General features: G+C 35.0%; 2 protein-coding genes and 2 long non-coding RNA genes across 12 annotated transcripts in view; 2 read left to right on the top strand and 2 right to left on the bottom strand.

Annotated features, from left to right (window-relative positions):
- The window catches only part of LOC145813772 (uncharacterized), a 232,694-nt gene that overhangs the window by 131,177 nt on the left and 73,777 nt on the right, over positions 1-27,740 (bottom strand). The gene's annotated exons all lie outside the window — the stretch shown is intronic.
- LOC114293468 (putative disease resistance protein At1g50180) overlaps positions 1-27,740 on the top strand; it is a 91,598-nt gene that overhangs the window by 2,110 nt on the left and 61,748 nt on the right. The window contains exons 2-4 of one of the 2 annotated variants that reach the window (XM_082909744.1): positions 282-923; positions 11,539-13,291; positions 13,836-14,026. In XM_082909744.1, the coding sequence (XP_082765870.1) occupies positions 282-923; positions 11,539-13,291; positions 13,836-13,842 (2,402 nt within the window). In that variant the 3' untranslated portion in view covers positions 13,843-14,026. Of the gene's footprint in view, positions 1-281; positions 924-11,538; positions 13,292-13,835; positions 14,027-27,740 lie in introns of those variants that run through there. The other variant, XM_082909743.1, reaches the window with a different exon arrangement.
- On the top strand, positions 912-10,306 carry LOC114319732 (cytochrome c-type biogenesis ccda-like chloroplastic protein 2). 8 transcript variants are annotated; one of them, XM_082909759.1, is made up of 15 exons: positions 1,831-2,059; positions 2,259-3,649; positions 3,772-3,872; positions 4,370-4,462; positions 4,780-4,826; positions 4,914-5,037; positions 5,142-5,182; positions 6,651-6,722; positions 6,836-6,941; positions 7,801-7,881; positions 8,533-8,600; positions 8,694-8,765; positions 8,870-8,941; positions 9,174-9,239; positions 9,971-10,306. In XM_082909759.1, the coding sequence occupies exons 5-9, from the start codon at positions 4,809-4,811 to the stop codon at positions 6,878-6,880; spliced, it is 300 nt and encodes a 99-aa protein (XP_082765885.1). In that variant the 5' UTR covers positions 1,831-2,059; positions 2,259-3,649; positions 3,772-3,872; positions 4,370-4,462; positions 4,780-4,808; the 3' UTR covers positions 6,881-6,941; positions 7,801-7,881; positions 8,533-8,600; positions 8,694-8,765; positions 8,870-8,941; positions 9,174-9,239; positions 9,971-10,306. The 8 variants fall into 8 exon arrangements, with proteins under 8 accessions (XP_082765882.1, XP_082765883.1, XP_082765884.1 ...); XM_082909753.1 differs by having other exon boundaries at positions 1,799-3,649; positions 4,370-4,826; XM_082909761.1 differs by lacking the exons at positions 1,831-2,059; positions 2,259-3,649 and having other exon boundaries at positions 3,661-3,872; positions 4,921-5,037.
- On the bottom strand, positions 16,073-19,367 carry LOC114291020 (uncharacterized). The gene is made up of 2 exons (XR_014357045.1): positions 18,610-19,367; positions 16,073-16,480 (listed from the first exon to the last, which is right to left on the bottom strand). It is a non-coding gene; the product is annotated as an uncharacterized LOC114291020 (long non-coding RNA).

Genomic DNA, 27,740 nt, shown 5'->3' with positions numbered 1-27,740 from the left:
TTTCACAATTTTAACCTCCACTTTTTTTAATATATATTTTATAAAGGATGTTTTGTTATATGGTGAAAAATGATTCATAAAATAGAATTTTTATATACAAAATTCATACAAATTATGTGACACTGTTATTTTTGGACCATAAAATGAGTTTTTTTCCACTTTAAAATGATCACAAAAGAAAAAAAAATCATTTTATGTGAGTTTTTTGTATGAAAATTCTATTTCTACAACATTATTATTGAATATCAACCCTTAGAAAAACTAAACTAATATTGCTATAGGTGAAGAAGTCATAAGACGTTTGGCATTTGAGAGGCAACAAGAATTGAGGCAACAAGAATTGAGGCAATCGTATCAACATGTTGTTGAAGAGGACTTTGTTGGGTTTGAGGAAGACTTGAACAAGGTTGTGAAACATTTGCAGAGAGTTGATGACTGTACTCCTGGTCGAGTTGTCTCTATTTTTGGCATGGGTGGTTGGGGGAAGACCACTCTAGCTAAAAAAGTATATCATCACAAAGATGTCCGGAGTCACTTTGAAGGTTTGGCGTGGGTATGCATATCTCAGCAGTATGAAAGAAGAGATATTCTAGAAGAAATCTTCATCAATCTTGTTCCAGAGAGGAAGAAAGATGTTGTTAGGATGACATATAATGAGTTGTTTGAGCAGCTTTATAAAGTCCAGCAAAGTAAAAAATGCTTAGTTGTACTGGATGATATTTGGTCAATAGAGGCTTGGAAGAGCTTGGAACCGGCCTTCCCAAATGGAAACACAGGTAGTAAAATATTGCTGACGACTCGTCATAAAATATTGGCTTCACTGATAGATCCATACTCTATCATCCATGAACTCCGGTGTTTAAATGACGAGGAAAGTTGGGATCTACTTCAAAAAAAATCATTACTAAGAAGAGATGGTAGAGGTAATATTAATCAATCCACATTGCTATATATTTTGATACAAATTAAATTATTTCAATGTTAGTTTTCATATCATCTGTGTGATCTATTATCATCTAAAAAGATTAATGACCCATGGGTTGAAATTTGGGAAAGGTATGGAAAATACTTTAGCTCTACTGGCCATGGGGTCATGCCAAATGTATTTAGAATATTCATTTAAGAAAACTACATAAAATTGAAAACCTAGGGATTACTTTACAGTGAGACAGAAAAAAAAAATTTTACACAAACATGCTTGCATCTCCATAATTTTACACAAATATTAGATACTTCCATAGTACTATATTATCTACATGATCTAGTATCGGCCAATGAGAAACCGCAACACACTAAATAGTCATCGTTTGTCTCCTACCTACCCCACAAAGATGACTTAACATGTTTCATTCATAAAAGATTTTGCTATGCAATTAATTTGAAGCACCATATATCACTAATTATATATTAAAATTTGAACGACTTATGTCATGTATGACAACTTTGTACTACTAGCTCGAAGAATGGAATCTGAAAGAAGGTACATACATCACTTTTTCTACTTTTTTGTATGCCTTTTTATAATAAGTTAAAATCAACTAAAATAGCAAATTTCCAAAAGGGGCCACAGTTCACTTCTTGCCCCTTAACATCACTCTCTCTGCACCAAAGGCATGCATGAATTTGAGAAATCCTATTTCTTCTTCTTTGTTGATATAGAACTTTTGATTGAAAAGATGCAAGTATCAATGTAAACAGTGCTGACATTGCGGCAAAGTTGAGGATATGACTGTTTTCACTACAAGAAAAATTTAATGTCACGGCGCTTAGAAAAAGACGTTTTTTGAAAAACGTCTTCATTTCTCGTTTTCCAAGACGCGTGCCTTCGCTGATGCTTAACCTTGCCAATTAATTAATGAGTTAAAAAAAGGAAAAAGAAACAAACCTCTGATACTCAAACCTAATAGAATACAACTTTTATTTCCAACATCAGAGTCACACAGATTCATTACCCTCTCCCCTCTCTTTCTCCTTCTCCAACATTATTCTCTGTCTAAAATGGCATGAATGAAGCTCTCTTTGTAGATATTGATGAAGCAACTGATGATGAAGATTTCAAGTAAGTCTATTGTAGATCAAAACCTTAAATCTCTCAATCGTTTTTCATTATTTTTTTATTTTGAAATCTTGTTTTGTGCACTCGATTTGACTAATTTTTTTCGAGATTATTCGATCTCTCTTCGATATTGTTCGATCTCCCTTGATTTGACCAATTTTCTTCAAGATTGTTCGATCTCCCTTGATTTTCATTTATCTAGGGTTTCATTCTACACGGCGCTGAAAAAATGCAGTGGATCTTTTTGAAAGGGCTTTTCAATCTCGCGGTGTGCACTCGAGATTCAGAGATTTTCATGACTGCACAGTAACAATCTAGATCTGTTTTGATTTACATTCTATTAGTTTGATTTCATTCGATTGACTGAAACGGTTGCTTAGGATTTCGATTTCCATTGTTGATCTAGGTGCTCTTCTCTTTTATTGGTCTGACTCAAGCTTGTTTTGGATGATTTTGATTTCGATCTATGTTTTTGTTTTTCTTAGGTATCGGATCTATAGCTCTTTTATTTGTTTTAGTTCTCTCAGGTAGTCAGCTTCAATGGTTTTGATCTGTAACTGTATTTTATTCAAATAGTTTTATTGTTTGTTCTACAAATAGGTAGCTTAGAAGATTTATATATTTTCTCTCACTCTCTGTGTTTCCTCTTTTTAAGGTTTTTATTTGCTAAAAGATGATTGAGCCTTTTGGGATGAAATATGTTTTAAAGTTGATATTAAATAAATTAAGTTATCATTTTCACCAAATAAGGGTGAAATGGAGGGGTTTTGGCCAAATTTCCCTTATAATTATATGTTTGTGTATGTGTAAACAAAATAAAAGCAAAGAAGAACCTGTGTACAAATCTGAATGCTCATTTTTTAGCCTAGCCTGAAAAGGCCTCTACTCTAACAAATTGAAATAACTAAATATCATAATCTATATCCATGCTACTAACAAAAGATTCAATAAGAGAAAAGATATACTTTATGCTTAGACCTTTTTCATATATTTGTGAAAAATTTAATCCCTCAATCTAATTATATAAATGTTCTAATTTTAAACATTTATTGATCTAATTTTGAACTTTAACATTTTCTCACAATTAAACTTCCATTTTAAAATATATTAATACCAACATTAGTATTATTAATATGAAACATGTGCAACACTTCATCATTTACAGACTTTGAAAGTGTCAAGATGGAATTGATCAAAAATACTTTTTGTTGTGTTTGGATCATGGATTGTGGAAGGGATTTGTGAAGGGAAAGGAAAAGTGAAGGGTTTCTTTTCGCAAATTTCTATCTGAATTCATGATTCAAACATAGCCTATAATAATCTATTAAGTGTAATACAATGGAGTATTGAATATGATTTTTAAAATATAACTAATACAAGATTCCAATATTTAACTCTTTAATTATTCTAATGGAGAAGATGTGGAGGGGAAGACCTAAGTTGACAAGGGATGCGGTAGTTAAAAAAGATATTAATTTATTTAATTTAATCGAGCATATAGCCCTTGGTAGATATTGCAGATAATTGAGTTACAGCTTCCTTCATTTTTCAACAACTTTGATCCTCGTGCTGCTGTTGCTAATTTCCCTTCAGGTAATGTACTTTCTAATTTTACCATCAGATTCTCAAGAATTCATCACTGTTGTTTAGCTGGCTCTCGGATGTGCTTACAGCTTGAAAGTGCAAATAACATTTTTTAAAATTGGACATGTCAGGTGTGCAAGCATATTTGGCTGGGCTTACATTTGCATTAGCCGTTTCACCTTGCAGCACTCCTGTGCTGGGAACCCTGCTTGGATATGTAGCTGCATCCAAGGTACTTTTAAATGTTTATTGATTTCAATTTCCATCTGAATTATTACCTTTTCAGACTGCTTGATACTGATCGTTCTGGGCCTATAATGATGGCTTAGCACTCTTATCTCTATGTCTCATGTTTGGATGCATCATATATGCTATACATTGCATTTGAGCTTCTAAACCTATTATTTAATTACATAACAAGCAGGTCAACTTAGTATGACTGCATTTATTTCACAGTTGAGGGAGCAAAATTGGCACAATATTGGTGGGGCCAATATTTATAATTTTATAGGAAACCCAGTTTGCAAGAAGTCTACCCAAGTGAAATTTTGAGACTCAGGAGGGGCCATGGCCCCCCTTCATCCAAACATAGGCCCACCCCTAGATCCATCTTTTGAGTTGATAGTTTGCATAATGCTTACTGGTTGATTATTTAATTCGATCCTCAGTTCCAATATTGAGACAAAAAATGCAGTCATAAATAAATAACTAATGTGAAACTCCTAACAGGATCCAGTAATAGGTGGCAGCTTACTGTTGACATACACAACTGGCTATGTTGCTCCTCTACTTCTAGCTGCTTCTTTTGCAGGAGCATTGCAGGTATACTCTTTTTTCACTATGTAAAATCTTGTATGTGAACTCTTGATGTGCATAATTTACTGCTGCTTTTCCCCTCCTTTCCGAGGTATATATAGATAGTGCATTGTGGGCCAGGGCCAAAATTATGATTGTTCCAATGGCTTAGTGTACTTAGCCAATGATTTGGCAGGGCCTACTAGGGAGACAATGGGACTATGCCCGTGTCATCACTGATAAACTATTTGCCACTCTGTTTCGTTCTTACTCCTACACTTTTTGTTTGTCTAATTTTTATTGTTTGTTTGTATCTTGGGCAATTTCTAACACATTGTCTGTAGAGCCTGCTTTCATTCTGCAAATTCTTAGCATGGATCAACCCAATGAGGTATTTTCTCCCCATTTTTTGGCATTAGGATAAGTTGTGCTTGAGGTTCCTTTTTTGCATCTACTCTTCAATGTTCATCTTCATTAGTGGTTAGATGTTGACAATTATGTTCCTTCGAGTGTGGTTGTCGCTCATACACATGACGTTAGAAAAAAGAAGCTTTCAGAAATGATCGGGGGTTCTAGAGCTGGTTCAGTTGGTTCAATCTCAGGTTTGAATTATTTTATTGTTTTAAATTTGTTACAATTTTTCTCCTGAAAAAATGATACATTCTTTGAGGTTTTCTCTATGCTGATAATAATCATGATATGCCAGGTACAGTTCAAACTTCTAGTGGAAGCATTTCTTCTGCAGCGGTGAGTTTATTCTTGCCTTTCAAATTAATGGCCATGCTTTGTATACTTTTTACCTATGAACTAATAGAAATTTTAGGGCTTCATGAAGTAATCTTGACACTAGAATTTTGGTGGATGGAACTTCTAATGAAAATTCCATTTTTGGCTTACTCAAAAGGGTTCTGCTTTTTCAATTACTTACCTCCTTCATCTCTTCTCCAAAAGATAAGGATCCATGGAATTTTCATTAGAGAAAAGAAGATACAATGGATGGATGAGATTAAAAAAAAAAGAAGTGAAAAAGGGGTGCTTCAAGACAATAAGAAGCTTGTTACCCAACCCATGGAATAAAATAGTGATGTATATTACCCATAGTAAAGACCAAGTTTTAGAATGCAAGAACGAGTGTGTGCTCAAATGCCAAATGATTTGAGATCAATATACCAAGTATTAAAGCAAGATAATAGGATAATTATGAGAGAGTATGCACAAGTTTATCAAATTCAAGGTACTAATTTTGTGTTAGGGATGTCAAGCATATATCACAATGAAACACAACCACCCAAAGCATCCAAAGACGTCATCAAAACCGAAGCATAGGACTAACAAATCTATATGACCAAATGCAAAACAAAGCCCACACTCTTTTCAGATCCAATTGAAATTTTATGGAGGTTAAAAATGACCTGTCATAGGTTAAAAACTCGAGTTCTCATGTATATGCTTGACATGATAATAACAATTGCGATCTGGATTGTAGGCTTGTAGAATCTTATGACCCTAAATGGTCAAAAAGATCCAAATTGTTGTAAAATTGGTATATTATAGCTGGATTGTAAGTAGGATCTTGTAGGATTGCAGTTAGGATCTTTGGGTTGGTGATTTTTCACCTCATCTTTATTATGCATCATCCTTGTTGGTATTTTTACCTTTTTTCATTGTTATAAAAGTATAATCTTATGATTCTTGATCCGATATGATTCAATCTACTAGACTCTCTCACCATTCTCATATCCTGATTTATTAACCATGATGCCAGAGTTGCCTTGAACTGAACTATTATCCATGGTCAAGGTAGATTCCTTCGGTTTTCATAGTAAAATTTCTCTTTTTTGGGAAAAGAAATATAATGTGCTATTAGTGCTATATATGAGAGAAGACAAAATCAAAGCTTAATGCAAATTTTATGTCTCATGGTGTTGCAAGCCTTAGGCTCAATATTCAGTTGCTAGACCCTTAAAGTTTGTGCTTCGTGGCATTTCCTTGATCTATGCCTTGGTTTTTTATTCATCTCATGGATTATAAATCTTCATCATGTAGTATCATCAATTCTATTTTCATGATGGTAAAATGAAGCATGGCATAGTAATCAATTTAATATTTGAATAAATGCATGTGAAATTTAAATCTTATGAATTTAGGCCTCCAAGGAGTCATTTCGACATGTTTATCTAGCTTCAATATGATGTACACGTTAATCTTTTTGCAGGTTTCTGAAGGATCATTTGTCAAAAAATCGGCAGTAAGCATGCTTAGTGGGAAGAAACCTGTTCAGGCTGTTGTGAGTATTTTCTTATAATTTTTTTCTTAGCATGTCATGTTTTATGCATATTGTGTTAGATAACATTTTTTTGCATCTTTGTGTTCTATTATTGGGTTTATATGTTTTCTCAGCCTGCTAGTTTAGAAATGAGGGGCTGTAAAATCAGGTGTCAATAAGAAAGGAGATGCTGTTGGACAGTTAAAAACATCCAAACCAGCTGAACCTGAAGACGTTGAGGTAAATCATTGATAATTTTATTTTATCTATTTGATGTGCAGCTTGTACTATCTCTTGTGATGATGACTGTGTACGACGTTTTAATTGCGCCACTTTTTAACAAGCTCACTCCAGTGAGTTTCAAATATTTTTTTAGCCCATTTTACTTGAAGAAATCAATTCAAGTTCATGTTTAGTTTAATGGTAATTTATTGTGGAACTTGCCTTGATATATGGTTTTTATTGTATCCTTCATTGTTGCCTACTGTTTGCTTACAGTATTACTAGTTTTCTGAAAGATCTTAGGGCCTCATCTTAAAAGTTGCGTGGCAATTTTCTTATAGGAGCACCCTAAAACATTTATTTATCTGCATAGCCAATTCATGCTGGTTAATGGGTTGTGTGCAAACTTGCTTGGTGGACTGGGTAGTGATAGACACAACATTTTCATTTTGATAGAAATTTGGGTGATGTTCAAGAATCTATATCAAAATAATCATTAGAATGGTTTGCAATGGCGAAGCAACATTCTATGGTTCCGCATGAGTGGTTGCATTGCACTAGGATCTGGTGTGTTTGGCATGTCTTTCTTTATTTTTTGTTTGGCTTGTCTTTGGCATGTTTGTAGACACTTCAATGTAAATTCTAGGAGTGTAGTTAATGCTGCTGCTGTGTTGTTGTTATGATTAGTTTTATATGTGAGAGAATCTGTTTTTACAGAGCTTATAGTTTCCTGTTGTTGGAGGAGAGGGAACATTTCTAGTTAGTATATATGCTGGAAAAATAACATTTCCTTTCTAATTAATTATGCTCAGATGAAATTAGTTGTAAACATGCTGGACCTTCCTTCTTTAACCATACTGGATTGATAAATTTGCAGGAATGGTGATTGACACTTTGTTATTCCTTTTCATGCATGTGGGGGACTCCAAAACTTGTGCAGAAAATGCCTACCATACAGGTAAATCTATGGACTTGGTTTTAACTTGGATGATTTTCATGATTTTCCCCCCTCCTAATAATGATAAAGGACCATGTAACAGCTGTGGAAGGATGGCAAGAAACAGGCAGATGCCACTACAAGGATTTTCATGATTTTCCCCCCTCCTAATAATTCTGTGTTTCTCATGGCATATCTGCCTAGCCTTGCTCTTTCCCCTGGCATCAACCACAGCCACATCCCCCTCCGGCACCATCTCCTTCTCTGCCTACCCCAACCCTCACCACCAAACACTATCACCTCTTTCCACTTCATTGTCTATTCCCAACAGCCGAACACCACCACCAACCACTGTTCCAACGCTACCACCACAAAAACAACCCACCACCAAACCCTCTATCAACACCACCACAATCTAATCACCACCAACATTAAACTCAGTAGCTAGTATTACGGATGAATTAACCAAAACTCTTCTAGTGATGATTAGAGTCGATTACTTGATATTTTAATAACTCAGTAGTTTTCATTTTTTTACACTACTCATTCTTCTCAATCAAACTCGAAGAACAACTGACAAGCGAGTATTAAAGCAACTCAGACCTTTGATTATGGCGCTAATTCTGTCTTGTATAATTTTTTTCTTCCCTTCTTTGGAATGGGTCTCCCCAGAATTTTGAAAAACAATCAGTTAATTGGGTCTCCTCAACCTTGTCCCAAATTCCAAATTTAAAACTCTTGTAAGTCCTCTTTCTCCATTCTCTTCTCATTTAATTTCTATCTAATTTTAGAATGATGACTGAGATGCATATGCTTCAATATATGTATTCTAGAGACCTTGCACAGAATACACTGAGTGGGGAAATACCTAGGCTTATATACTGGAATGAAGTTTTGCAATATCTGTGAGTACACTTCTCCTTCCATTTTCTCAGTTATCTTTTCCATATTGGCATTTTTATGACTTATTTACTTAAAAAATTGCTCTGAATTTTATTTTGCATGCTAGATCTTTGCAAGGTAATCAACTCTCAGGACAAATCCCATCGGTGATTGGCTTGATGCGGGCACTTGCTGTGTTGTAAGTGCTTTAATTTTGTTGTTTCCTCAATCTGGTATTTTTCACAAAATTGAATTTATTTGAGGGGACCTTTATGGAGTTTTATTTGTGAGAAGGTATGCTTCCATCACAGTGAATTCATTTTCCTGGAATAAAGTCAACTTTGGGGGCTTAGAGAAAGAACAGCTTGTTGATTGAATATTCTGCTGAAAATCTTAGCATACTAAAACAAGTCTTCTTTCTGCTTTTTCAGTCAAGACAAGCAACTATCAGTGTAGATGCAATGCTGGAGATCTTGCAGCACTCAGCTGAGGAAAAGGTAAGGTCATTTATGCTAGTTCATTATTTCAACCTTTTGGGTGTAAATGCATTTTGCGTAGGCGTTGAACAATGAAGCCGAATTGCCATTTTGGTCACTTTTGTGATGTGTTAGATTTGTGTGAATGGCAGCAGCAGTATCTATTGTGGGATTGAATTTATGTTTAGCTGGCAATACTATTTTATACCTGCAAAATTGCCTGAAGTAAGCATGTAGTTTGACCTTTTTTTTGGATGCCGCATTCAAGTAATCTTCTACTCACTTTTGAACATAATAGGTTTTGATTCAGGTTGCCTCCTTAACTCATTGAACTGAAAATTAACACAAGTAATAAGTTCTAGATATATATATATATATATTAAAGTCTTTGAATGTCTATTTTTCTTCTTTTCAGATAAATTAGTTAAATGGCTGGTTTGGCATGCCTACCTAAAATCTGTTCAGTGTTAAGGCTAGGCACTGGCTGTATTGATCCGACGAGAATTTGATAGGGCTCAAATTCAAAAGCAAACTATAACTTTGCTAGAATTTGAGCTTCAGTATTTTTATACTTTAAACTGTTGGACCAATTGATGTCATAACAAATCATCCAGAGGTATAGCTATTTGACCACATCATAGCTGCAGTGTGAATTTTTCAAGGCAGCATAGGAACTCAAAACATGTGAATTTGGATACTATTTTATCACCATCAGTACTTACTAAGTCTTGGGATTTTTTTTTTGTCAACAGGAAAAGAAGTTGGAAGAAGAGGATGAAGCCTTCAACTTGCTTCCCAGTGCTGTAAAGAGTACATGATTGGTCTTGCAACTATGTTGTATAGCATACAGTTGATTCCCCCCCCCCTTCTTTTTATGCTCGACATTCATCCATGCAATTTAAATATCTTGATTTTTTTTGTGCCGAGCTGTAAAGGGTACATGATTGATCTTTTTTTTTTGTGTTGATTTGTTTTGTAATAACTTTCAACTTATCACTAGGCACTAGTTTAACTTTATTTCATATTGAAATTGAAATATTTTTGTATATTGAGAAGCATAAATTGATCTAGTATTATGTTTACCTAAATTTAGTTAATATATTGAATATTTTTCATCTTTATTACAGGTAATTTGTTTTCGTTAAATTTCATAGAATTAGCACAATTTTTTAAAAAAAAAAATTGAAGCTATGACGGCGTTTTCAAAACGTCACTATAGATGATGTCAATGGTAACATTTTTAAAATAAAAAAGATCTACTACGACGTTTTCAAAACGTCGCTAAATATTGCATGACGTCATTGTACTGTTATGCAGCATATTTAGCGGCGTTTTTTAAAACGCCGCCTATACTAAATATAGCGACGTTTTGAAAGCGTCATAAAGTTATAGCGACGGCCGCATCTTCGACGTTTGGTATTAAACGTCACGAAAATAATTAGCGGCGTTTTTGATAGCTATAGCGGCGTTTTTTAAACGCCACTAAAAACCTAATTTCCAGCAGTGTTTGGAATTCAAAAATTGGTTGAAAAAAAGGGTTCTAAAACACTATCCCTTAAATAGAAACAAAAAAGCTTGTTGATGTAGTAAATTATTTAAAAACTCATGGATGATGCAAGTATCAGTGTAAACAATGCTGACTTTGAGGCAAAGTTAAGGAAACGGCTGTTTTGGAATTCAAAAATTGGTTGAAAAAAAGGGTTCTAAAAAACTATCCCTTAAATAGAAACAAAAAAGCTTGCTGATGTGGTAAATTATTCAAAACTAATGAATGATTAATTTCTAAATATATAGTTTGTGTATAAAATGTTATAGACTATCCTTGTTACAGTTGTTTATGGGGAAATCAACTTATTAAAATTGAAATTGATTAAATCTTACCTTTGGTCAACTTTGTCACAAAAATGATTTGATGGATTTGATTGTTAAATTGAATTATGCAAGTTTGATTAGTAATTTCACAACTAATAATTTGAGTTTTATACTTGAGAATACAAAAGTTCAAAATTTTTAAAATAAAATTTAAATTACCAATCGATTTGATTTTGCAAAAAAAACAAAAAACAAAAAAAAAAGAAAGAAAAAAAGTTTAAAAATCAATCCATATTACAAGCTCGCTTTAGAATTATCTATCTAAATATGTATAAAAGGCCCCTGTTAAAAACTTGATTTGGGTCTTGAAAAAGTCGGCAAATTTCCCTTTTTTATTGCTTATTCATACAAGCATTCATTAGAGTTTTTATTTTTGTTGTTTTATAGACTCTAGGCAATAATCTATTTTTTTGTTGTTTTTAAATTTTGCATTTTGTTTTTTTTGTAGACTCGAGAGTGCTTGACACATACAGGGAGGCATTAGGGAGGAAAATGGTAAAGCTATGTGCTGGTGTACCGTTAGCAATCATTGTGCTTGGTGGACTTTTGGCAAGAAAGCATACATTAGGGGAATGGGAGATTGTATACCAAAAAGTTCGTTTGCATGAATGGAACGGCAAGCTAATACAACGTGACAATGTAGTATCAAAGGTGTTAGCTTTAAGCTACCATGACTTGCCTCATCAATTGAAGCCATGTTTTCTATATTTTGGTCACTTTTTAGAGGATTGCGAGATAGATGCTGAAAGACTATATCACTTATGGATAGCTGACGGTATAATTGTAGATGATGATAGAGTGGGGGATGAAGCAATAATTGATGTGGCAAAACGTTACTTGGGTGCATTAGCACAGAGGTGCATGGTTCAAGTACAAGTACAAAAGTATACTCAAAGGATCAATTATTGCCGCATTCATGACCTTATGCTGGATCTGTGTTTATCAAAGGCAAAAATGAATGATTTTCTCAAGATCATTCATCTCCAATGCGAAACTGATCTAGCTGATTGCTTTTCCACCACATCAACAACTACTGCTCCTAAAATACGCAAACTTGCAATTCATTTGAATAGGGATGTCAAAAGAGTTGTCCTCCCTGAATTGAAGACAACTAAACATCTAAGATCAATATTGTTCTGCAATCTAAGACGTGTCAACAAGTCTTCAATAGAGTTGAACTCTCATTTCAAGTACTTCAAATTGCTTAGGAATTTGGATCTTGAAGGATTGAAGTTGAATGAAAAGTCAGTCAAATCAATAGGTAACATAATTAGTTTGAGGTACTTGAGTTTTAGAAGTTGTTTCGTACCGAAATGGCATTCGTCTATCTGCAAGTTGAAATACCTGCAAACCTTGGATTTACGAGGTTGCGATTTCAACTTAGGTGAAGAAATAGTCTTACATTCAATGCAAGGATTGAGGCATTTGTTTATTTCTTCGAACTGGAATTTCAGAAACAAATTCAAATTGGATGAATTGAGCAACCTCGAGACATTCGAAGGGTTCAACACATGGGGGTGTGACGTCAATGATCTGTTCAAATTAATCAGTCTTCAGCAACTAAAGGCAACTTTCTCGGAGACAGACAACAGTCAGGACTTTGTGGCATTCATCGACTACCTAAACATCAGTGCCAACCACCTCCGACAAACATCCTTATCAGTTTATTTTTCCTTCGAAGAAGATGAGTCGACTATTCTCAAACAACTGTTAGGGTGTCGCCATCTTTACAAATTGTCTATATTTGGATTTATTCCCGAGTTACCAAAGTACCAAGATTTCTCTCGCAGCATCATCAACTTACAGTTGTGCTCATGTAAACTTCAAGAAGACCCTATGCCAACATTGGAGAGGCTACTTTTCCTGCAATTCCTCAATTTAGATTTTGATGCCTTTGTAGGGGACAAAATGGTTTGCTCAGCTAATGGTTTCCCCCAACTCAAAACCCTACAACTCCAATGTTTGATGCACTTTAAAGAGTGTGAGGTGGAAAGAGGAGCCCTGCCCAAGCTCTCTGTTTTAGCCATTCATTATTGCCAACGACTGGAAATGGTTCCAGAGGGCCTAAGATTCATTGATACCCTCCAAGAATTTACAATTGAAGAAATGAGCGAAACATTTAACAACAGGCTTCTAGTGATCGATGGTGAAGAAGGAGAAGATTTTGACAAAGTGCGACATGTGCCTTTCGTCAACATTCGGTAAATTTCTTAATTTCGTATAGTCCTTTCCCAAGAGACGAAAGCACAGTCGGGTCTCTTATCATTTCTTTCACATCCCCCTCATTAATTTTCATCATAAAATTTGTTGGTATATCTCTCTACGCTTTTTTGCCTTTATATTGGTTTAAGGGTGGACAAATTTCCACAGAATCAAAAAACTGAACCAAACCAAGCCAGCCTCTTTAGATTGGACTGGTTTGATTTTTTGAATACGTTTATGGTGTTTGGTTGAGGGATTTGGGAAGGGATTTAGAAAGGGAAAGGGAAAAGGTGTGTGAAACTAGGTGAAATGTAGGTATATTTTATTCACATTTCACCTAACTTTTCCCTTTCTCTTTCCAAATCCCTCCTCAAATCCCCCAACCAAACACAGCGTTAGAGTTTTCAATTCTTCAATCCAATGGGATTGGGTTGATTTTTGGTTATAAGATTCAATTTATATTGGCATGTTTTTGCCTAATTGGTCCATTCTAATGGACTTGATTGCAACTAATCATTTCTCACTATTTATTTTGATTTTCAGTCGATAGGATATTGACCAATGGGAAGTGGAAGAAGAAAATACTAGAAGTTAGAGTTGGAATTCATGGTACTTAATTTTATTTTATTATTGGATTTGATTTGTATAGGTTGTATTTAAGCTTGAGTTGGAGTTCATTATATTATTCACAACAGTTGGCTTGTATTAAACAATATTTATTTTATGTTTGCATTTTATTTAAGAAAAAAGACTGAGACCCCCTCGGGACTGTGACCCCCACGACCCCCTCTTCTTTTCATTGGTCAAAAATATTTTTTTTTTTTTTTTTTTTTTTTACTCCCCCACTCACCAACCCCCACGTGTGTGTGGGGGTGGTGGGGGTGAGAAACTGAGGGGGCCAGTATCAGTCCTGTTTATTTAAATATTAAAGACTTATTTATTTTAATTATTTATCATTGATTGATTATTTTTTTGGATTGGATTGATTTGGTTCAAGTGCATGATTCATTTAAGTTGGCTCTAAATTTAATGTCAACTTAAACTAAACTGACCCAATCACACCCCTATATTGGTTCATATCCATAGAGATTTTTTTAATACAAGGTCTGAGCAATAAAAGTTGGAATTTTTTTTATAATAGACCCCTTGTAATAAGATTTTTTTATAAGAAACAAACAAAACCATAAGTTATAGAGTAAACTATCAATAGGTCCTAATAGTTGGACTTAATTCCAATCAAGTCCTATTGAAAATAAGTTTTGGTAAAATTGTCGTTAAAAATAATTTTTTTGTGAGAAGGACAACACATGCAACGCACACAACCCAATTATTGAAACAACTAATTTCATTTTTTTAACTTTAAAATATTGTAACTCTTAATTTAAATTTTCTTTGTTTTTTAAATAATATTTTTTGGACTACGCTTGTCGAATCCATTCAATAAGAGTTCGTATTGAATATGAAATTTTGAAGAAAATGACAAAATTTCACTATGCTATTTATTTTTGAACAATGAAATTTTTATTATCTATGATAAAATTAAAAGTTAAAAATTCAAAATTAAATGCTACAAAATGAAAAAACATATTTCATATTGTTTGTAGATTACAAAGAAATTTCACCATCTACTAACATGAAGTAGAAATTTTTAAAATAGAGGGATAAAATGTAAAATTAACATTGGTTGCTAAAAAGATTGCGATAAAAAGAAATTTCATGCTCAACGAGAAATTTTTGTTATGTATGGAGTTTTTCTTTTTTATTTTATTTCCTCCTATGCTCATTAATTTGTTTTTTATGAGCAATAAATTCAAGTGATGGATTAAAATATATATATATATATCTAGATATATTGGATAGTCATGAAGGATAGAACTTGATTTGATAAAGAAACTAAATAAGATAAATTCACTTTCTTTCATTTTTATCATCAGTCTTCATAAATGTCACTCTTCAACTTTTTACCAAAGATAAATCATAGTTCCACAAAGTGCAAATAAACATCACTCCTCAACTTTTTATCCATTGTCATCAACACAGCCTCTAGATAAAAATCTAATATCCACGTTATTATATACATACATATATCTTATCTAATATCCACGTTATTATATATATACATATACATATATTTATATACAGAGAGTATCATGAAGAACTAAACAGCAATTTTTATATTTTTTGGATTATCAATCAATGCACATGCAATGCATGTGTCATATGACCCTTCTGACAGATAAATCAACACATAATTGAAATTGGTAAATCAAAATTTAAAATGTAAAAACAATTTGTTACACGTGGGCATTATGGTTAAAGAGGTCCTTATTTCAAATCATGAAAAGAACATACTTATATTTTTAAGTTGCGTTTGAATCATAGATTTGAGTAGCGATTAAAATAAAAAATAATAATAATAATTGGATAACATATGTACAAAATAAAGTTACATTTCATTTACTTTCACCCACATTTATCTTTTAACAAGACTCAATGGAGACACCCATGTCCAACCCTTCCTACTTAGAAACCTTTGGGGGCTAGATATTATCTTGCCAAATCTCAGGGAGGCACATGAAATTAACCTTAAGACTCCATTAAATTTGAACAATATATTATTCTAAACATGTTGAAAATTTTCTTTTATGGGAATTAACCTTCTAAAATTTCACATATCTCCTCAATCAACTTCATGAGAATTTTTCACTAAAATTTTACAACTTAGTGATACAAGCACATATGTGCTTCCTTTTCCAGATAAGAAAGGTAATGCAGCTCTCGAAGGTAACAAGTTAATCAAAAATTATCCCAAAGTTATGATTCAGTCACACATTGAGACTAAAACAAACTATCAATTCAAACAGGTTCCCAAAATTCGTGGTATAATTTCTAAATGATCTATGTATATATGTTGGGCGGCCATTTGCTAGTTACTGGATACACCTATGACCAAAAATCAGTATAATCACTATGGAGATAAAACTTTGATCTTTACTTCGAGAACCCCATGTGCTTAATTTGCTTAATGTCAAACCTTGATTCCTTTGAACATCATATTACTCGTAGTCAAAATCTGACAGTGGCATCTGGTAAGCAGCTTTTGGCTCTCTGTCAGTGATGGAAGGAGGACGATCTTGATTTGACACCGCTCTCTTCTTGCATCTCTGATTTGGTCTATCTTCGTCATCCTGGAAATTTTCATACGGTGATTGAGCAAAGATATAGAAAGCAGAGGAAAATAAAAACGCATTAAAAAAAAAGAGTACAAAATACTTATGCAAGTCCCACCATAGTGAATTCATTTTAAGATCACTGATGTTTATGTTTGTTAGTTGTAATTATGTGTTAAAATATGAATTAATATTGGAGATTGATGTCAGCTGTAAATTATTTTTGATAAGTATAAATAAAAAGTAGACAATAAGTTTGAGTTGTTTTTTTTTTTTATTTCTTTGAGATTTGTATGTTTGAGAGGTTTTATCTCAGTTGGGTGTGAGTTTCTTCCTCAATGGAAGCGAGTTTCTTACAGGTTTCTTCCTTGGGAGCTGAGAATCGTGTTTCTAAGCAAGAAACGTCAGCCAAGAAGGCATTTTTGGCTACTAAGAGTGAAAAGCTCGATAACTTAAGCTAAAAATGCCAATTTCACCTTTGATGAGGGCAAGCTTCCATCTCTACAACGAAATATTTTGATGCCTTATAGAGAAAAGTACTTATAGCATATTTAATTTTTAATTTTTTTCACTATTTTAATACCAAATTTAAAATTCAAAATTCATATGCCTCAATGTCTTGAGGCGTATGCCTCCCCTCACAAGAGGTAAAATGCCTCGCATTACACATTTGCCTTTAAAAACTTTGATTATTAGTTGTAAGAGGTGCCAAAACGAGAAATGTCGGCAGTGGCTCCAAAAATTATTCGAGTTTCGAGGTTGGGAACTATAGAACACATAACACCACCAGCCTCTAGGTAGTTCAACACAAAGTGAGACACAATTTCCCTTTCCAAAGGAGCCACTGAATCAATATTGTCCTTGAACAAAATCTTTTTAAAGATTCCATACCAAAAAAAAAATGATGGGGGATAAATGTGAAAGAAAATTGTCAGAGAATATCAATTAAGGAACACAATCATACAAGAATGATTGGTGGTGAGGGAAACAATTTCAACTAGCAAGCAATAGATTCCCAATGAACGAACAATCATACAAGAATGATTCGTGGTGAGGGAGACAGAAAAATCCTTCTCTAGGTTTTTTTTTTCCGTCTTTTTTAATGTTTGGGGTGGGCCGTTCAATGAGAATGACAAGTCTCTAGAAATTGCAAAGCTGGAAAATGTGAACTGTTCAATGAGATGATTCAGAGATGCACAAAGCTATCACTCAGTACAATAATCTGTTAGGGGCAGTAATAAAATGCTAATGAATAGGCAATAACCTGACCGTCAAGAAAAAAAACAAAATAAAAACAAAAAGGGTTGCTTCCCACGAGGTATATGTGATTGCATTTGAACTAAATAAAGGGAAACTTCGAAGAATATGTTGAGATTTATACCACATCCCACCAATGTGAATGGAAGCACACAATGCACACACCAAAGAGAAAAACAATCGAACAGATTTATGTGGTTGGTACCAATTGCCAACATCCACGGGAGAGAGATTTCACTATGAATAAAAATAAATAATACATGTGAGATGGTCAACACACTCAAAACCCACATCACTACCTGAATCCCATGCTCCAGAGTACTTGAGCCCTTGTTAACCCCAGTGCCTTCACGGTATTTTTTGTCACCCCTCACATCTCTATTTTATCCCCCTCTTAATCTCACCAAAACCTATAGTTTCCAAAACTATTTATAATCGTCTACTCACAAAAAACTTAGTTCCATACAATTAGGTAACCAAAACCTACGCATTGAGTTCCCCAATAGATTCCGGACTCTACTATCCTAATCCAAATACATGTTTAAACTAACCTAACGACTGTATGGAATCCACATATATTACATAGGTGGACTAATTCTAGCAGAATATTAATAGAAGTTACTAAATTAATCAAGTAAAATGATATGCAGCCAAGACATCACATATATAAAAATAAAGACAACGATAATAATTATATATATATACACTAGCGGCCCGCACAAGAAACTCGAAAAAAAAAAAAAAAAAAAAAAACATTATAAGAATAATAACAAAGAAAAATGCACATATATTGTTTGTTGCTCAATGAAATCACATTGGAGATAAAGATAATAATAGATGGAAAACAAACAATAACAATGCTCCCAGGAGCGCAATATGCCATCACTTACTTTTTTGCTCGGTTGAGTTCGATTATTTCATCGACTTGGATGAGTTGATTGGCTCCTTCACAGCCAGATGCTACCAAAAGACATCAATGCTCCTAAGAGCAAGACTGGGCCAATCCTTGGATCTCCCAGGCGATTGTGGATTCCATCCATGATGCTGCCAATTCTCTGTTTCATTCCTGTCCTTTCGCATAGAATGGTTTTGGAACCTACTGACCAAATAGGATCTGCATCTTCAGGAACTAGTGCAGGAGTTTTTGCTCTCTGCAATGAGATAAACAGAAAAGGTTTGAGCAGACATCTTGTATGAAAGAGAACTCTAAGCTCCAGAGTACACATCCTTAAAAACCCACAAAGTTCAATGAGTATCAATCTAAGAAGCACGGACACTTCTAAGAAGGTAACGTGCCGTGTCTGACACTAACATGACACAACACTCACTGGACACTTTCTAGCACTTAAACACACATGAAACATATTACGAGTTTGAATAAAATAACTTGGAATCCAATGATAAAACAAAAATTAAGTAAATTTACACCTATTCTCCTCCGTCATACTTCAAAACTAAATATTTTACTTAAATATTCATGTATATGACATAATAATTATTTAGCCTTATATATGACATGTAAATTGTAATAAATAAAAGTGCAGTCCAGTATGCTGGTTAGACCAACCAATCTTTCTAGTCAACACCTTAGCCTGATGCAAAATTGACAAAAAAGAAAAAAAGGAATAGTTGATTCTTCTCTGAACTATTTAATAAGGGGAACAAAAAAAAATAGATGCCTACCAGAAAAAAGGAACAAAAAAGTAGAAAAAGGAAAAGAAAATTTCAGAAAAGAAATGCAGATTAAATATGAACAGCAGTGTTGTCAGAATCGTTATGAAAATATATGTATTGCAAATTCATATGTTGGTAGATTGAATTGTGAAATATGTTTTGTATTGTATCACAATTTAACATGTATCTTGTGATTAGATATCAATACCTTCTCGTTGACCTTTTGCCCTATTAACAGCATTTTGCAATGTCAATTGCCATTGCCCGCACTCCTTGAACAAACCCAAGCCCAAATCCAAATAAACCCGCAAGCAAAAATGATTCCCATACTTCCTTCGCTACAAAAAATTGAACAACTATCATGGATCTAATTCAGATGAAAGAAACAAAGAGCTTACACACAATCCATTTGGATTTGGGTTGAGACCCAAGATTATGACCATATACCTCATAACAAGTATGTTTAAGCTACTCATCCAAACAAGTCCTAAAGAAGTCATTGATTGCAAACTGGCAACCAAATGAACTAGCGATCAAGAAGTTGGGCCCCATTGAAAAACAAAAACCTTTTGTGTTATTTTAATATTTGCAATGAAATTTCATTAATCCTTCTGTTATATTAAATTTTGAATTTTCTTTCCAATTTCTTATGAATTGAATATTTGGGTTTCTAATGAATGCATATTTATCTTTTCGTCCAATTTGTAAGTTTTTAAATATAATTTTTCATGTTATTGGTTATATGCTTTAGTACTTCATTTTTTCAATATATTTATCTATCATATGAAAGTACTTTTTATTTATTCATCTATAGTCATATATGTCAACGTATTTTATTATACATAATATGACCTGAGACATGAGACATGATACACAACGCCCAAAAGTGATATAACAATACGTGACATGTATTCAACAACACTGATGACAAGAAATTTCCCCACTTGATTTTCATCTAAAAACTTAAGCTGTAATTTAATAGTCAAAAGCAAAATAGAGGAAACAAATATGCTTGGAGGTCAATTTCATAATCTTCACATAAAAATTTAAGCAGATGCCAACAAAAGCATGAAATGATACAGAACATTTGTGATCCTAATTGAGATTACAAACAGAAGCATGAAATGCAAATTTTAAAAGTTTGCACAAGATTTTTCAAAGGATTTGAAATATGAATAATCAGACCCTAACAGCTTTAAAACTGTGCAGCATGGACTCGGGTAGATATATCGGATCTAACTGTCAAGCCTCTTCCAGAAACCCAGATCTTGTGATGGGACTTGGCTCAAAATACGAACAAGGGCTGGCAAAGCTACAGGGAAACATCCTGCACAGTCAAATGCCTTGCATTTCATATAATACTGAAATGAAAATTGTAATCCCATTTAAGAATATAATTGAACATAGTGAAATTTAAATAGGACGTCGTTGAAAGAAAATATTTCTATAAGTCTTTCCATGTGAGGCAAGAAAAAAATTTCACTATCAAATTTGAGCTTTGTTATTCTTCTTCCATTGTAACAAACGTAGGATGTTATTTGCTCACAGATAACACTTTATTATTGTGATGGGTAACATGACCACAGATGTTTTCTACCCCCTACCACTGCAATAAATAAATAAATTTGATAACTACACTTATCCAAGATATAACAGCCTTCCAGAAAAATTGAAATTCACATAGGACCAAGGTTTTAAATAGCAGTGGCGGTTACCATAACGGTAGCGGTAGCGGTAACGCAGATGCGGTTGCAATGTGTAACGGTTATAGCGTAACGGTGGCTGCAACCGAAACCGTGAATTGTTTAATTATTCACACAACTTTAGGAAAAAATACCGATACGCATGTTTTTATTTCAGAATCACATTTAGTGAGACTCAAAATGATTTTTAGTATTTTTGTTTAATTTTAAAACATGATCCAATGTATATACTAATTTTTATATTAGTTTTAAGTTGCTATGGAGAATTATCCTAGTGTTAAATTTATTTAATTTTCTTTGCTTTACTAATTATAATTATCGATAATTTTCCAATTTGTTAAGAAAAAAAATGAATATTAAAAAAAATAGTCTCATAAATAGAAGTTCAAAATACAAAATATCAACATAATAATGTAAAAGTATATACCATGAAATTTAAATTTTGTTCAATAAATTTAATATAAGAGAAATAGATTAAGTTCATATTCAAATATAATTAAGTAAAAAAGTAATGAAATCTTGTAGAACTTGAAGATTGGGCATTCAAAAGATGTATAGATACCATTTTTTCTTAAGTTCTATGTAACTAGAAAATAAAAAGAGAAAATAGCAATATATACAAAATTTATAAAAAATATATATATATAAAAGTGTAACGGTTGTAACGGTGCTGTAGCGGCAATGTAATGGTTGCTACGGCCCTTACGTAACGGTAGCGGCTGTTACAGTCGTGAATTTTTGTCACACCGTTATAGTGGCCGTAACGGTTAGCGGTAACCCACCGCTAACCATTACGTAACGGCGTTATATAACAGTTGCGGCCGCTTTTTAAAACCTTAATCATCAACCAGCACCACCATTATCTAACCCAATTCCAACCCCATGTTTCACAAACTCCAATCACTACCTACTTTACCACCGCACTCAACCTTAAACATCCACAACAACACAATCATCCATGAATCACCATAAAGTTTCCAAATACCCAAACACGAGAGGCATTTCTCTTCGATTTAGAGAAGCTTTGCAATGACAGACCCAATGCAATGGATCACAATATGCAGAATTTCAGTTCCACTAATCTTCGCCATCAATGCCCAACTTGCTAATGGCCATAATGGTGGGTGCACACACACTTCACTGGCCAAAAAGACCATAACTACCACAAACATTGGCGATGCCTCCGCCACCACCAAAATCAAACCTCTATCATCCATCATTTATTAGATACCATACACAACCCAAAGCCTAGCTTGATAAAAGATATGCTCTGAGAAGGATTATTGACCAAAAATAAGAAAAAGGCTTGGCAAAGAAAAAAACTTTTCAACAAGGGTATTGTTATAGTAGTTGTAAACCGATCAAAATGCCACTAATACAAGAGAAGGTTTGTCGATGTTACAAATCAACACCATTTCCATCTAAATCTACTCCAGATAAGCAACATGAATCAGCCACCAGGTCCACCAATAAAGCATGGCCTTTAAAAAACCACTGCGCCCATGACCCATATATTTTATATTCATCTGCTTGTTTCTTCCATTGATTCAAATATAACAATCATTCAGCTATTGTTGGACAATATGCAGGTTGAATGGGTTTAAGAGCTTACAGATGGGCCTAAAAGTTAGAGATTGCAAAGTTCAGCTCGCCAAAGATGTTGAAGTTGATTCGGGAGTTAGAATGTGTGCCCCTTGCGTGCTTTGTTGATTGGTAGTTTAGATCAAAGGTGGAGGGCTTGGCATTCATTATGGCTCATATTATTGTGGATCTATCAAAAAGAGAGAGAGAGGACGGAGGGAAAGAGGCTAGAGAAATATGGGTCATGGACCTGGTGGTGGAACTGAGTCGTCAAAGACAATTTTGTCCAGGTTTCATTTGAAGGGGTGGGCAATGAAAGAGAGGGTTGTGATGGCTATGTTGAGAAAAAAAGGTTTTGAGTGATAAATTGGCAGAAATAGTAAGGGCATTAATTTATTAGGATTAAGAAATAAATTGATATCATCTATTAATAATGTTTCCAACAAAGTCTGACAAGGGTGGTCAATGTAATTTTTTATATGATAGGGTCAATGAGAGTATTATAGCCAAACCTTAGGAGTGGTCAATGTAAATTTAGCCATAAGAAAAACTCTTTTACCTTTTCTTTTTAAGTGAAAAGGACATGGTCAAATTGTTACCCATCTTGCTCAAACCTATAACAGTTTAATAGTGAGAGTAAGTGAGACAAAAAGAAGGGTTTAGAAAAGGAAAAAAAGGTGGAGTCCGCTACCAATGAAAGAGCAAACTTAGTCATGATTATGCAAATAATAAATTCAAGAGAATATCGCATGATATTGGTGTAAGTTTAGAGACAAGATAGGGAATGAGTGAGACCTCACCCCCTTTTATATTGATAATAATACGTAATTACAGGAGTGCCATTAGACATAAATTATGGGCCAACCCATTACATCAATCAAGAGAAAATAAAATCAAATAAGAATAAAATATGGCAAATATTATTTCATATTCTAACATATTATAACACTCCCCCTCAAGTTGGTGCGAAGATATTTCTCAAACCCAACTTGTTGAGAATGTCATGAAATGGTTTGCTCCCTATTCCTTTGGTGAGAACATCTACTAGTTGATCCCTAGTCTTCACAAATAGAGTAGATATGGTGCCACTAGTGAGTTTTTTCTTGATGAAGTGCCTATCAATCTCCACATGCTTGGTTCTGTCATGTTGAATTGAATTATGAGCTATGTTGATCGCCGCCTTGTTGTCACAGTACAATCTCATGGAATCAGTCTGATGGATCCCCAACTCTCCTAACTATAGTCTAATCCATAACAACTCACGTACATCCTGAGTCATAACCCTAAATTCTACCTCAGCACTAGATCTAGCAACCACATTTTGTTTTTTACTTCGCCATGTGACTAGATTGCCTCCAACAAATGTGCAATATCTAGAAGTTAATCGTCTGTCAGTGACTGATCCAGCCCAATCTACATCAGTAAATGCCTCCACACTATGTTTTGAGAAATAGAGACCTTTTCCAGGAAAAGACTTCAAGTACCTCAAGATTCTCATAACCGCCTCTAAGTGGAAATGTCTAGGAGCATGCATAAGCTGGCTAATCATGCTCACTACAAAGGCAATGTCTAGACATGAGTGGGATAAGTATATGAGCTTACCCACTAGCCTCTGGTATCTCCCCTTGTCCACTGGATCTCCTCCTTAACCGTCACTTTGTTTCTGGCCCGATTCTAGAGGTGTATCACATGGTCTACCTCCAAGCATTCCAGTTTCCTTTAGCAAGTCAAGTGCATACTTCCTCTGGCATATGAAGATGCCATCCTTGGACCGAGTTACTTCAATGCCCAAAAAATACTTCAAATCACCCAAGTCTTTGATTTCAAACTCCTTGACTAAGTATTCCTTCAACCGAGGGATCTCCTCACCATCATCCCTTATCAGAACAATATCATCAACATAAACAATAAGAGCTGTGGTCTTATCATGTGAGGAGTGTTTCACAAATAAGAAGGGATCAGCTTGACATTGCTTGAACCCATATCTCAGCATAGCTTGAGCAAACCTTTCAAACCAAGCCCTGGGGAACTGCTTAAACCCATAAAGTGACTTCCGGAACCTGCACACTTTACCTTTGGACTTAGCATCCTCAAACCATGGGGAAAATCCATATAGACCTCTTCTTTTAAGTCTCCATGAAAGAAGGCATTCTTCACATCAAACTGATGAAGTGGCCAATCCAAATTTGCTACAAGAGAAAGTAGTATTCTCACAGAGTTCATCTTAGCAATCGGTGCAAACAACTATGGAACCAGTCTGCTTTGTACCGTTCTATGGAACTGTCTGCTTCGTGTTTTATAGTGTACACCCACTTACAACCAACTGGATTTTTGCCTCTAGATAACTCCACTAACTCCCAAGTGTCATTCTTGCTGAGAGCTCTCATTTTCTCCATCATGGCATGTTTCCATTCAGAAATAAAGAGAGCATCCTGAAAATTGTTAGGCAGACTCGTAGAAGAAATCTTAGACAGAAAAACTTTATATGAGGGAGACAGATTAGAGTAAGAGACATGATTAGTAATAGAATGCTTAGTACATGACCTAACCCCCTTCCTATTAGCAATGGGAACATCAAGATCTGAAAACTCAGGAATAGGAGCATTAGGATTAGAATTACCTAGACTCTCAGAAGAGGGGGGTGAATTTGGGCACTAATCTGGAGAAGAAGTTGGCAGTAGAGGAGGGAAAGTAGTTTCTTGCATCCAGGTGACTTTTTGTCTATCCTTGTCCTTGACATAAACTTTGCCTGCTTCCTTTTCCACAACAACTGCTGGCTCATTATTTTCTATCTGTTCAACCACTAACGGTAGTGAAACAGGAATCTGTTCACACCAAGGCTCCCCCTGAAGAGATGACTGTGACACTGGGGAGAGTAGAAAGTAAGACTAAGACTCAAAGAATGTGACATTCATGGAGACAAACCATTTGCGAGTGGGAGGATGGTAACACTTATAACCCTTTTAGGTAGTAGAGTAACCCAGAAAAACACACTTAAGAGACCTAGGATCTAATTTGCCATGAGTGGGATAATGATTATGGACAAAACAAACACATCCAAAGGTCTAAGGTGAAATGGAGAACCCAAAAGATGTGGACCGGAACAAAACCTGAAGAGGGGTTTATTTGTGAAGGACTTGGGTGGGAAGGCAATTAATCAAATAAGCTACAGTGAGAACAGCTTTCCCCCCCATTAAGAACAAGGGACACGCATTTCAAAAGACAGACAATGAGCCACATTAAGAAGATGGTGATTTTTGTCTTTGGCAACACCATTTTGTTAAGGGGTATTAGAACATAAAGTCTGGTGAATAATACCATGAGTAGCAAAATAACTAGCAAGACCATAATCAATATATTCCCTCCTATTATCAGAATGCAGGATTTTCACAACAGCCCCAAACTGGGTGCAAACCATTCTATGAAAATTTTGAAAAACAGAGTACACCTCACTCTTGTCTTTCATAAGATACACCTAAGTGGCCCTAGAATAATCATCTATGAAAGTGACAAACCATCTTTGACCCTTTAAAGACACAAAACGTGAGGGACCCCATACATCAGAATGAATCAAAGAAAATAGAACTAAGGAAAACGATGCTCTGTGTTGTTTTCCAAGTTAACATGACTCACATTAAAAATCAGACACATTATTTTTCTCAAAAACATAAGGAAAACGATGCTTAAGCAGCAAAAAAGAGGGATGTCCCAAGCAACCGTGCCACAGCCAAAGGTCTTCCTTGGTGGATGATAACTGAAGGGATGTATGAACCAACTTGTCTGTTTGATCCAAGATATAAGACCATGTTCCTCTCTACCACTACCAATCCTCTTCCTCATAAGGTCTTGAAAAAGACAGTGATAAGTAAAAAATGTCACGCTACAATTCAAATCACAAGTAATACGACTTAAGGATAACAGATTAACACTAAAATTCGGAACATGAAGTACATATGATAAAGGATGGGAAGAGGTGACATGGATTAAACCTTTTCCTGACACAAATGAAATAGTGCCATTAGCAATACGCACTTTTTCTTGACCTAAGGAGGGTGCTGAGAATAAATTAGAGAAACCAGACATAGGGTCGGATGCACCAGAATCAATAATCCAAGGCACAGTCTCATGAGATAGCAATGCACTTGTAGAGGAAGCCAAGTTACCTGAATTGTCAAAGGAAGAAGAGGATGCACTCGAGACAGTAGCAGAGGCTCGATGGTCTAGCAAGTGGCGAAGAGCAATCTCAAACTCTGAAGCAGATAATCTAGAAACCTCAGCAGCCAGTGCAACAACAGGAACTGAAGATGGTGGCTCAACTGTGTCAGAAAGATGGGCCCGAGCATTGGCCCCTCGGCCTCGAGACTGGCTCGACCTATCCGCTTGAGTACCAGGACAGTCTCCTCAACCACCCGAAAGAGTCCTATGCAGTTTCCAGCAAGTCTCTCGTGTTTGTCGAGGCCTACGACAGTAGTCACAGAAAAGATTATTCGTCTCAGATGAAGGATGAGAACCACAAGACACATGCTCACCATCTCTTGGAGGTGCAGAAACCAAGGAAGAACGATTAGTGGTGGTAGAAGGCAGCATCGCAGAACGACGACTCTCCTCATTCTGCACATAAGAGAAGGATTTTTAGAGCGAAGGAAGCACGTCCATACCAAGTACTCTGCTTCGAATTGGGTCATATTCCACATTCAAGCCTTCCAAGACTTGAAGACTTGCTCCTGCGTCACAAACTTCCAATAACCAGCAGAATCCGTGGGACAGACAGGCTTATAATCCTAAAGATGGTGAAGTCTCTTCCACCCATTGCTAAGGAAGGCAAAATACTGGAGGACAATCATCTCACCCTGTACTGACCTCTCAATGGACTGGCGTAACTCGAAAGCCTGGGAGAAATTCCCCTTCCCAGAGTAAGTAGTAGCCACTGCCTCCCAAATATCCTATTCAATGTCCATAGATAGATAGTCCTCTCCAATCTCCGGGACCATAGAATGTATCAACCAACCCATGATTAAGAAGTTAGTGATCTCCCACTGATCATAACTAGGGTCCGTAGTGCT

The sequence above is a fragment of the Camellia sinensis genome, chromosome 15 (assembly GCF_055761805.1).
Source record: "Camellia sinensis isolate YWXY chromosome 15, ASM5576180v1, whole genome shotgun sequence".
In the NCBI taxonomy this organism is placed as follows: Eukaryota; Viridiplantae; Streptophyta; class Magnoliopsida; order Ericales; family Theaceae; genus Camellia; species Camellia sinensis.
The sequence above is the reverse complement of the archived record's forward strand: the minus strand, read 5'-3'. Positions and strand labels throughout refer to the sequence as shown.

Excerpts from the sequence above, each read along its gene's own strand:
- LOC114319732 (XM_082909755.1), top strand. The coding sequence starts at position 4,620 with ATGATTTGGCAGGGCCTACTAGGGAGACAATGGGACTATGCCCGTGTC. Across the intron at positions 5,038-5,141 it reads TTCAGTTGGTTCAATCTCAG|GTACAGTTCAAACTTCTAGT; the intron begins GTTTGAATTATT and ends ATGATATGCCAG. Across the intron at positions 5,183-6,650 it reads GAAGCATTTCTTCTGCAGCG|GTTTCTGAAGGATCATTTGT; the intron begins GTGAGTTTATTC and ends ATCTTTTTGCAG.